At 36.5% G+C, this 12453-nt stretch overlaps 1 protein-coding gene and 1 long non-coding RNA gene across 2 annotated transcripts in view; one reads left to right on the top strand and one right to left on the bottom strand.

Annotated features, from left to right (window-relative positions):
- The window catches only part of LOC136845760 (proteasome assembly chaperone 2), a 69793-nt gene extending 62157 nt beyond the window's left edge, over positions 1 to 7636 (top strand). Inside the window, exon 7 of the mRNA XM_067116008.1 lies at positions 7285 to 7636. Within this exon, the coding sequence (XP_066972109.1) occupies positions 7285 to 7362 (78 nt within the window). The 3' untranslated portion in view covers positions 7363 to 7636. The remainder of the gene's footprint in view (positions 1 to 7284) is intronic.
- LOC136845761 (uncharacterized) overlaps positions 2232 to 12453 on the bottom strand; it is a 37379-nt gene continuing 27157 nt past the window's right edge. Inside the window, exons 2-3 of the long non-coding RNA XR_010855249.1 lie at positions 5152 to 5309; positions 2232 to 3362 (exon numbers count right to left, since the gene is read on the bottom strand). This is a non-coding gene — a long non-coding RNA (uncharacterized lncRNA). The remainder of the gene's footprint in view (positions 3363 to 5151; positions 5310 to 12453) is intronic.

Genomic DNA, 12453 nt, shown 5'->3' with positions numbered 1-12453 from the left:
TTACATCCGCTGTTACGAATTCATGCATCATTTTGTGATAATATTTTCTCTGTTTTGCTTTGATTGTTTTACAATTTGTTATATACCAAAATCATCGCAATTTAGTGTACAATATAAAGAAAAAAAAACCCTTAGTTAGCTTTAACCGTTTTGCTCACAGCGATTTGTATAAAATTATATATGAAAAATTTTTTTGCAGTCATATATTTCAATATTTATATATGATAATGATATTTTTTTCATTTCTGATGGTTGCATACTAAACTTCAGGCAATGACAAAAAAAGGAGCCAAAAATGAACTCTTAATCTTAAAAACTAAGCGTGCTGTGATTTTTTGAAAAAACTTTTTTCCGCTTTGGCGCTAACTCCCGAACGCCACCAGCATACAGGAGACGTTTTTGTAAATAGAGGCTCGGCGTTTAAGGGTTAATGGCGCCTGTGTTAGGTATGTATTGTGCCAATACCCAATTATTGACGCCGATAAGCAGAAATCGGCGATTTTTTATGCCGGAAATTGCTGATTTTCATTGTTAGACAGGCGCCGTAAAAGCGGATCGGCGATAACCTGGGACTGCCTGTACCGAACAATTTTCTCTTGAGGAGTGAATAATTCAGTCCTCAAGCATACAGGCCTAGAATTAGGCCAAATGGACAATTTTAGGAGGACAGTCAGTGTTGTAATGATTAACTATATATTTGTATAACGACTGTAAAAAAAATACATTAGGCAGTCCCCGGTTAACGGCGGGAGCTCCATTCCTGGCCGAGCGCCAATAACCGAAATCTCCGATAACTGGAAATTGCCAATAATTTTGGAAATAAATGGTGTTTATGATGTCATAAGCGCCAATAAACCCTCATCACCGCCGTTAACCGCTTATCGGTGCCTATAAACCACTTACTGACGCCAATAAACTGCTTACCGACGCTGATAAACTGCTTACCAACACCAAAAATCTGGTTAACAACGTTGTTAGCCAAGTGTCGTAAAACTGAAACGCAATTAACGATGCTGCCAATAAGCAAGAACTGCCTGTATTTATTATGAACATCTGATTAGCGCAATACTTTTTAATAAAAATCAAATTGCATATTATAGGATACCCTGCTTTTCACAGATAACTTAAAGGATCAATAGATGTAGGCAAATAGGCTATATAAGTTAATAATATTTTCTATATTTTGTTTATGACAAATAAACAAAATGTATTAAACCGTTTTTTTATAACGGTTTATATGTAAAAACTATAGGATTAAAAATTTTGAGTGCTAAAATAAAAACCATCTTCAGACCAAAAAAAACCGTTGTAGGCTGAGTCACAAGTAAAAGATCAATACCACAGTTTTCAAGAAAAATAACAAGCGATAGAACAAGAATAATTTTAATTTCCTTTAAATGGAATGTTATTTAGCTCAGCTGCCAGGATACTGATTGCCTGCGTAACATCCATTAGCAGGTGACTCATTCATTTGATTCATATCAAGCCCACCTTGTGCAAGCACGGGCTCTTGCTTTTGGGCAACCTACCAGGTACCACTTGCAAAATAGTGCCATTTGCCTTTTGTCTGAAAGATAAAGGGAACTGATGCAATATTTTGTAACCCAATTGTGCTTGGAACATTGAGATCAGATAATGCTGAGGGCAAGACAGCAGTTGATGTACATCACCACCAACAGTTGCTTCATCCTCTGAAGAGAAGGCATAACCAGCCTCAGGCACAGCTTGAGTACTACCCCCATGAGGAGAGGTAGTACTACTAATGGACAGAGGAGTAGGAATGGAAGAGAGAAAAAACTAACCAGAAGGACTTGGAGATGTTATCAGGGGCACATTCCCTTCCAATGAAGCTGATGAATGCTTTCTGCCATTCTTCCTCCTTTTACCAAACTTTTCCCACTGTGGAGAAGTCCAGCCAACACATTCATTGTGGGGAAAGCATAAGTACATAACTTACCTTGTTAGGGTCTACTGTTACGCGGGACAGTAAACACCCACAAGGACACTTGCACCCCTCACAGTGGTGGTGTTAATGTATTCTTTTCATCTAAGGATAAAAAACAATGCACAAAGCAAAGTAATCTAAAATGATCAGTAAACAAATAATAAAATCTTGTAAATGCATTCAACAGCAGGAATATATCAAGCACAGCATGTCTACACTGCACAGTAGCCAGGTAGAGAATAAATGATGATGTAAGGCGACATAGGTGTATTCCCCACTCACTCCCTATTACAGCCTTATTACCAAGTTCAACAACCGCTCCAGTTCATACTGAGGAAATACTGTATCACTCTAACCAAAGTAAAAAGCTAAAATTACTTCTCATGTTCTGCTGAGACTTGCTTAAAATTCTCTAGATAATTGATGGGCTACTTTCCATGTCCTTTGAAATTTTGTAAAACATTAATTAAAAGTTTTTTCTGGAAATAATTTGGGAGCCCCTCTTACAGCCTTATCAAATAGTGTTTTGACTGAAGAGAATCCTAAATTCTCCTGACACAGACTTATACCTCATGCAGTTCATAGTTCAAACTTCTGTCCAAGTTCTTATTTTGCTCAGAGGAAAACTTAGTCAGCATGTTCTTTGTTGTCTTGCAAAACCATTCAGGTATGTCCTGGTTCTGCATATGGAAAGTGCTTGAATGGTATTGTGTAACACCAGGGTATCAAAATGTATGCCTGGTGTGTATAAACTTTAAAACATTCCTCAGTTGGTAAATCTTGAGATCAGAATTTCCTCATCACTCATCAATAAGATGTTTTATGTATGATAACGATTTTCAGTTTTACAGTAAACCCCTGTATTCACATTCTCACAATTTGCGGACTCACGTATTCGTGGATTTCTCTGTGGAACGTATCTACCCATTATTCGTGGAAAATTTGCCCGTTCGCATTATTTTTCACTGAGAAATATTCAGTAATTACCATATTTTCATATCATTTCATGACTAAATGCACTTTTTGTGATGAAAATATCAAAATAGGCAGTGCTTTTGAGGGGTTTTAGGTATTCATGGATTTCAGCTATTCGCGGGGGCGTGCAGTACGCATCCCCCATGAATACGGGGGGTTTACTGTACTTGTAATCTTCATTTACTGCTAGAGAAAGTGGTTTTTTAAAGTTGAATTAATTTTATTCATGTACAGAAATCAACATTTATGTGTTAATGTGAGGAATGCTAAAGTTAATATTGTATTGTTTGTCATTTCATTAATTTTATTTTGCTATCTCTTTGAAAATTATTAACTTACCCATGTGGATCATGTGATTTCCATCAATGAATATTGATTCACATTAGTGTAAAAAGGAAATATCTTAGGAGAGGCTTCTTCTAATGCCAAGCTAAACCTGCATCTGAAGGGATAAAATAACACAGAATTAGACAAAGTTGAATGTCACACCTTTCACTTACTCGTCTTTCACAGCAACCACCATATAGTATTCATTTGCAAATCCTAATTGTAGGTAAAACCTTACTGACAGAGAACTTACAGGTATTTGTCCAAGTCAGTGTGTCTTCAGTAAAGGAATAGCACTCTTAACTACTATACGCTTATTAGTAGTGTGTCTAAATCTTGACATACCCTGGCTTACTGTGCTGACTGTTTGCAATAAAACTATCACTTTGAAGTGGTTGCAGTGACTTCATACTAGCACCTGATTGCCTTATCATTACCTATCATAGTTTTGCATTATGGTCAGGCTAATCTTGCTCTGGTACCCTTCATATAGTATGATCTAGTGTCTTACATAAAAAAAGAGCAAACATTTAAAACTAAATTTTTAAAAATATGGTTTACTCATATTACTCTGGTATTTTATTCATATTACTGTGGTATTTTAAATCCCCCAAAACAAGTACTGCAATGATGTAGTTTTCTTTCAGCTAGTGACTTCTCCTTCTAAGATATAGGTTCTGATGTTTGAAGGAATGCTCTTTAAATACTGTTCCAAGGTAATTAACACATTCAGGGTATCAGGAGAATCTACTTGACCAGATTTTAACAACTTAATTAAAAATTTATCAGTAAATTAAGCAAACTTTGTAATACTGTACCTTGTTCCTTGCAAGCAGATTTGTCTCCATGTAGCAGATTTATATGCATATTCCCTTCCAGGACATACTTAGTTAATGCAGCCTTCATATCCCTTGGCCGGTATAAACTATGGTGCAACTTCTCAGATTGTACCAGAAATTAAACTAGGTCTGATTCACCTAATAGTGGAACGACTCTTATGCCTTTGTAAATATCATACTCTGAATGACACTATTTTCATCTCTACGATAGTAACAATAACTCATGCTTTTCTTTTTTCCTTGCCTTTCTCTTTCTTGCTAGTCTTTCTTACTTTTGCAACTGCCATCTCTTTGTACTTTTTCAGTTGCATTGTCTTAAGGCATGCAAAGGTTGAACAGATTAATCAGGAGTTTCATCATCTACTAAACTTTTCACAAGGGCCTTCATAAGCATAGTTTTTCAGTTCTGCTTCATTGGAATCTCAAAGTTTGCTAACTTAATTAAAAACTTTTTTGTAAATCTGTCCTAAATTAAATATTGGGGGATTAAAAGTCAGGCATTAAGCCTTAAAATTTATGCATCAAGCTTCAAAATTTGATACAAACAACAGTTATGCTAAAGTTAAATGTCAAGCAGTAGTGGTTAGTAATGTTTTATAAATGTTAGGCTTATGATTATGTAGATGAGTTAGGCTGCAAAAGACCTAAAGAGATATGCTAGTAATGACCTTAAAGCTTACAAGTATTGAACATAATAACAAAAGTAACAAGACAGGCAGTGAGACACAAGACATGATCATTGTTGTTTTAAAATATTAAACATTCTGATTACTGAAAATGTTCTGGTCATCACCAAACCATTCAAGTATAAACAAATTACCATAAACTTATTTAAAAGATTTAGTTGAGAAAAAACTAAAAGGGACCCAACATAAAAATATAAAAACTTTTTGTAATAACCAAGACAATATAAAAGGTGTAAAGACTCACAAATGTTCAGACAAAGCTTCATAAAGCAATGAGCCTGTAGCACTCCAGCCAAATGAGTGAGGTCTCATTCTATAGAAATAATTACTATAAAGTAAATGTTGGAAACGTAACAAAGTATATTAAGGAATATCTTACCAGAAAGTAATAAGCGCCTAGCACGACAGGCTGCTGTTCTTGTCAGGAGATGTTAGGGGGAAGTGTGTTGGTCTTCACACTTTTTATCCTCGAGATCCTGATGGTTGGTTTAGAGGAGGATGGAATGTGAGGAGAAAGGTATTCTTGCTTTTTTGTCCCTGTAACGGGGGGGAATTTATTATTTTTATTGTTTATTATGATACTCTCTGTTGAGAATTTTCTCGACAGCTGAATGAATCTGGCTGGTAATTGCCTGATGTTATGAGCCTCTTACAAGTCTAAAGGAGACTTGACACTAAACCAGCACAGAGAGGTGGTAGCCATACAAACATGATGTTTTTTAATTTTACTACAAAAATAAATGCTAGCAAGACAAATCTACCCGAGCCATGCACATTTGCTTTAACTTCAAAAATGACACAATCAACTTAAACGTTAATTCAACACGGGCTATAGCTGCGTTAACAACGTTGAAGGACTACATGGTCCTTGAGAACACAAGAACTGAATTTACAGAAAAAAGGGATTGCGTGGAGATATTCAGTGCTGACTTTAGACTTTACAATAAGCTTCGCTACAAATGACAATAAAAAAAAGTAACTATATACACAAGGGGAGAATTCTGGACTGCGTGTGGGTCGCTTGACACTGACAAAAATTTCATTAAGCTTCACAAAACTAACTTACATAGCATCGTAATCGAGCGTGAATATACAGGGCAAGAACTGGACGTGTTACACAACTTAACAATTCATGGATGACGTCAATTAAATCTGATGCAAATGCTGAATCTGGACTTAAGACTCTCTAACAAGTTCAATTAGCAACCGGCTTATCAATTAAGAGCCCACCTGCTTGCATCTGACATGGTTCATGTCTAAGAAGAAAGAGGGGTCCAAACAAGCCCTCCAGGGGTTTTTATAGCCCCCTTGCATCAATCTTTCTAGAATGTTCTAAAATTCTAGATTAAATGTAATTTCTCCACAACTGAGCTTTTTCTAGTGCAAATTACAAAAGTACAACAGTGCAACCTACCGTGCACTTTACAGAAATAAAAAATGTTACAAACAAAATGAAATAGGTAATTTTTGTGTCAGAACTATCATGTAATTTCCATGTCAGCCTGACCCGACACGTAGTCGGCACATTTGATTGCAATTTTTTTTTCAGATGTATTAAAACTTTTAATAAAACGATTGAACTATTATTAAACGACTAGATTGGGAGTTTTATGTTGGCAGAAATCCTGCAGTTAATTTTTGGCGATACTCATTAATATTTTTGTAACAACTTTAGTACAAAATGCTAAGCTACACTAAGAAAAAACTGACCACATTGAAAAATGGCCAGTCAGTGTTTGCACAGAGAACAGTTGAGCTATATCAATATAATGCAACTGATTTTTCAGTGTTTGCACAGAGAACAGTTGAGCTATATCAATATAATGCAACTGCTAACATGCTAGGCATTACATGAACTGTATTTAGTAACTAAACCTAGATAATGAGGATCTGCAATATAAATATAATGATGTAATTAACATAATGAGATAAGAGGGTTAGAATATTTGTGATTTTCTTAGGACAATACTGTGGTAAGGTATAAAAAGTGAAAAGAATAAGATAGGTCATCTAGAGATGACTTTGTAAATAGTACCCTAGCCTTTCTTTGGTGAAAGCATTGATGGTCCAGCACCTAGTCAGGCCAATTGATGTTGGACTGGCATACTTTTACTGTAACTGCTTTCTCCACAGGAGATGGCTTGTCTGCCATACCAAAGTTGAGGTGGCTCTTGGTCTCTTTTTTTTCAATATTTATTTATAAATAAATTTAATGAGACTACTGAGTCACATTTCATATGAATCCCCCTAAAAGGATCTATTTTTGAATGAGTGATGAAATATAGAAGCTAAAATTAAAGAAGTGTAAAAACTGTACGTAATAGAAAAGACCAAAGGGAACAAGTGAAAAGTAAAAGACAGTAATATATCTGTTTTCAGTATTGAATATTTGTGATGATGGTTTGCTATGAATGGGATTTAGTTTTTCTGTCACTTTATGGTGGTTTACATTTAATGTTATCATGGTGGATTATATTAATCAACTATTATATGGGTATGCATTTCTTTTCAGGAAGGTAATATGCAGTGGAAGTTGCCATTTTCATGGAGAAACATGTTTGGTGGACCTGCACCTTCAAATATATATTAGGGCAGATTATCTAAATCAAGGAGTTTTTATTGATGGGGCAATTAGTAACACATGTATGTGCATGTTTAAATTGAAGTATAGAGTCCAGTTTTTTTCAATGGGGCAATTAGTATTATTTATTTATTAAATCCAAGAAAAACTCAAGGTATTTTTTATGGCTTGATAATTGGTATTTATTGTGATTAAACTATTGAAGATCTCATTCAAAATTCTGTTACTATTGGTGTCCTTTTGTACAGGCATTTTATATGAAAAATAAAAGCATACCAAACCACTTGAGTCTTCAATGACTACCTTAAAAATACTTAGGTACAGATGTAGTGCTTCCTACCAGTCAGCTACTGTGATAGGAATAAAGCAACAGTTTGGCTGTTTTAAACCGATTCTATATATTTGTCATTCATGGTGAAATGGCATAATATAAGATGAATACAGTATTACCTACCGTTAAAGATAGCTATATCTTTGCACTGGCAAGTGTGGCCAGCATTCAGAATAAAAGAGGATCACTTGGCTGACCCGGGTGACTGTCTAGTTTACCTGTTCTCTACCAGATGTGTTTAAAATGTTTCAGTTCTTGTCAAAATTCTTTTTGCTGTAGGGAAGGATAGTCTGTGATTCACTATAGTCTACGTCATTCCATCTGTCCACTCGCTAACATAGGTTTTAAATGGATGTGGCAATATGCATAGCTAGCTCATGATCAGCTATTTTCATGGCTGTTTACATACGACTTCTCCAGGACCTATACAAGTGTCGTCTCCTCTTCCACAGTTCGTCTGCGGCCTTCATCTACCATTGAGTCTTCGGCCTTCAGATCGGCTCAAAGCATTCCAAGTCCTCTCTGGTTCCCTGAACCTCTCTTGATTAATCAGTTGCGACGTCAACTGGAGTCGGAAGTTTTTGTGTCGAGTGTTTGAGACTCATCAGTACCAATCCATTTATGTGGGTACACAGAGAACCAAGAGTGTGCTAGGTAGAAACATCAGAGCTAGGACTATTCAGAACGATACATTCTGGGATTGGTCATAGCCACCGGCCATCATACAACAAAGTTTTGTAATAGATTCGAGAGATGTCAATGAAGTTCTTCAGTCCCTTTGGGACCACATAAGCAATTGAGGGTCTCCCTTTCAACCCCTTCCCTTCCCTAAAGAGGAAGTAAGGGTAAGAAGAAAAAATAAGATGCCTAGATGGCTTTCCTCCTCATGCACGGCCTTCAGTGGGAGTGCCTATAGCCTTAAGCATTATATTAGTATGGTGGCTGGAACCTGGGTAGTAGATGTCCTTTGGTAGCATATCAGCCTCTACCCAAGTTTTCACTTGACTCTTAACCTTGGCTTCGACTAGGGCACGTTTGTTCAGGGTACATCTCTGGATATATATCGACAGTCAATTGGTCTTGGCGAGCCCTCAAGCGCAGCGTCTCTAGGGCAGGACTGACTTTTCAGATTAGGTCGCAGCATGAGAGTTTCATGGAATGAAAAATCCGAACTCTCACCCAAGCAAGAAAAAGTATCTGCAAGGGTAACACATGCAGCAGTAAGGTTGTCCTTGTCTCAACAGGGGCAACCATCTCGGCAGTTGTAAGCCGTTCTTGGTCACCTGTCGTCACCAGGGAGGCCAGTTCTTCATGGGTGGTTTGCCCTTCTTCCCTTCAATGCAGATTGAAGGGGTCCTTGTCTTTGACAAAGGGTCTCCCTGTTCCTTCTCATCCTCTCTCAGAGTGATGTAATAATGGTTATGCTGCTGGAACTTTTTTAACCTCTTCTAGGGCAAGAAATTATTTTAAAAATAATGCATTACCTAGATCTGTTTCAATTCCTAACCTTATGTATCTAGTGGTGAAGCTTTGCCCTGTCCTGTTAGAGCTATAAAGGCTTATCAGGAAAGGACTAAAACTATTGGAGGTGGTGCCAATAATTTATTTTGTGGTTATTAGGAAACCAAGACTTTCTATACCTAAAAATGGATGTTGTAGTAAGAGAATTAATTAAAGAGACTCCTACTAATTTAAGAATGAACAGCTAGGTACCTTTAATTGAGGTAAAAGCTCATGATATAAGAGCTGTAGTTACAGCTTTTAACTTTATCAAGAATTTATATTTAACTGATGTACTGAATGCTGCTCAGTGGAGATGTAATTTATAGTCTCCCTAGCTTACTTGGTCAAAAGGGGTGCCCCCAACCATTTTACAGTAGGACATAAATCTCTGTTTCTAAGTTACTCATGGATTGTGGATACCCTTTAATTCCTAAGACCTTGACCTGTTATAATCCTCTTTGGCATTGCCTGGTTTTGTTTCTCTTGTAAACAGCTGAGTTTAGCACTAACTCTTCTTTTAGAAACATTATCATCATAAGTGAAGATATGTGATTATAAATTAAATTTAAATAACTATCACCAGGTAACTCTCTCCCTCCTGTAAATGTCAATTCACAAATTTGGACTGCTGTGGTTTTTCACATCACTGGTTTTTTCTTGCATTTTACATATTGTTGAGGTTGTTTAACGACTGCACAAATGTCATTTGAAAAATAATCTCTGTGCATTGGAAATGCGCTCTCTCTCTCTCACATATTTCTTTTATTTTTAGATGTAAGTATAGTATTCATTAACTTTCATTATTTTCTGCTATAGTTTTGCCATGCTTTATTATTTTATTATTTGAATTTACATTGGTCTACCTTTAGGAATTAAAGGGCTGATTAATTTATTGTTCATTTCTTTGAGAGCTGATGCTTTGTTTTGGGGAGATATTTATTGTTCCTTGTGTTGACCTAGAGGTCCTTTAATGGAATGGGTTAATCCAAGGCTACTAACCCAAAACTATAATTGTTTCTTCCCACCATCGCCTTAGGGTAAATGCAGATATGGCAGAACATGAGGAAAGCGTTGTCACATTGTCTTAATTAATATTTTCATATTCTATTTCTAACAATATTATTATCATAAAACTGTCCTCAGTTAGGATGAGATGTGTTTCTTAAATGAAGCCTTTTTTCGTAAAGAATCGAAAGGGAGTCTTCAATAGCCTCATTTGCACAATGAGGGGAGTACATTTGGCATCTCTCTTTCACCATCCCGAGACCCTCCTTTGACCAAGTACGCTGGGGAGACTATAGTATCTGCTTCACTTTATCTGAAAGACAAAGAAGTTTATGAAAACTGTCTTACTTTAGGTCCAGTAGCTTGAACCCGAAGGTCACTGTCCAGGGCCTCTCAAAGTCTTATTAAGGCCCAGCCCTGAGCTGAACAAAGAGGTTAGGGATTGAAACAGATCTAGGTACTGCATTATTTTTAAAATCATTCTTTGCCCTAAAAATGGTTGAAAAAGTTTCAGTAACATAACCATTATCATATTGCATCTTAGCTAACTAAGCAAGGTAAAGAAGGAATACATGTATTACTTTAAGTGTATAGTACATTGTTAAAGGGATGTTTCTCCTAAGGGCTCAAATATTTTTAATCTTTATCTAGTTTCCAAGTTACAGGTTTTGTTACTAGATTTAGAAGCTAAATTTTTAGATTTAGAAGCTAAATTTTAGAAAAAAAAAAGTAAACAAAAATAAGCTCACACACCTTTCACCTACCTTACCAAGACTTTTGTGAGTGGCTTAGTGACATTAGGTCCTGTTAACCAAATGCAGTCTTTTACAGTATGTAGATATGATAACTTTACACCCAAAGTTTACACATAGCCAACAGGTAGGTGGCCACTGTATAATTGCACCTATAGTAAAAGATTATTTGGTAAACAAGTGTGTGATTAAGATTGTCTTGCTAAGCAAGGACCACCTGCCAGAGCCAAGATGGTTGTTCATGCCAGGCCAGGAACTGCACAATGACATCTCTGAACTTTCTCACTCGAGAGTCAAATGGGAAGTCTGTCATCACTGTCAAATCTATGAACATGCCCAAATACTTTGTGAGGTGCTTGGGAATGAGATCCAACTTCTCTAATTTACCTTGATCCCCTACTCATAGCAAAAGGTAACACAGCCAAGGCATGTCCCTGGAGTGGGTCCAAGCCAAAACCAAGGTGAAAACCCGGGTGAACACCAGGGGACCAATGCACAGAACCTTGAACTGGTGTACAGTCCCTATGCAGACAAAATGTAGGAACTTCAAGTTGTGATAGATGGGTACTTGAAAGAATACATCTTTCAGTTCTATCGAAAGTATGAAGTCACCCTCCCTGATAAATTCCAGTACCACATGTGATATTCTACCTTGAAACAAGTCTAAAGAACAGACTTATTCAACTGGAAGAGAGCTATTGCTGGTCTCCAACCCCTAGTCGCTTTCTCCATGGCCATCAGTACTGCCCTCCCTTCAGTGTCTGGCAAATATGAAAATGTATTTGTCCTTTTTAGGTGTGCTGGCTCTTCCCAGCTGACCAGTTTAATGCCTACGATACTTTTTTTTCATGGGCATACACTTTTCAATTTTAATATTACATGTACAGTATATATACTGTATATTGTTCCTGATATTGCTTTTGTTAAATTTGCAAATATTCCTTTAGTACTTGTTTTATATATTATTGCTTCTTTATGACAATATTGAACTTAATCATGTCCAGAAAATCCATCACAAATGTATTTTATACAGCAGTGTCCATGGATTATATAAAAATAAAAAGGACTTGTAAGTTGCTGCTGTCAATTTTTATATCCTCTCTAGTTCTGAAACACTTGTGTCTGATTTGTGAAATTGCAGAAGTGCTGATTGTGGAGTTTAAAAATCCAATTTTATCCTGCATATGCCATTCCAAGGGCCCATAGATGGCTCTTTATATTAGAGTGGGTTTCTCCTTGTCTCATAGGCCACTGTATGAATGTTGTCATGAAGCACAGGTGGTTAAGGTCTGTGGTAGACTAAAACAGGTTTTGACAAAGGAAATTATTTCATTATTATTAAAACAATTTAACCAGATCACTGAGCTGACTATCAGCTCTCACAGGGATGGCCCGAAGGATTTGAATGAAATGCCAGGTCTAGGCCAGAGGCCTAGCACTGGGACCAAATAGGTCATTCAGTATGGTGTGAATGAATAAAAATTAAATTAAAAACTGCACAAAGGCATA

Source organism: Macrobrachium rosenbergii, chromosome 14, assembly GCF_040412425.1.
Source record: "Macrobrachium rosenbergii isolate ZJJX-2024 chromosome 14, ASM4041242v1, whole genome shotgun sequence".
Taxonomy (NCBI): Eukaryota; Metazoa; Arthropoda; class Malacostraca; order Decapoda; family Palaemonidae; genus Macrobrachium; species Macrobrachium rosenbergii.
The sequence above is the reverse complement of the archived record's forward strand: the minus strand, read 5'-3'. Positions and strand labels throughout refer to the sequence as shown.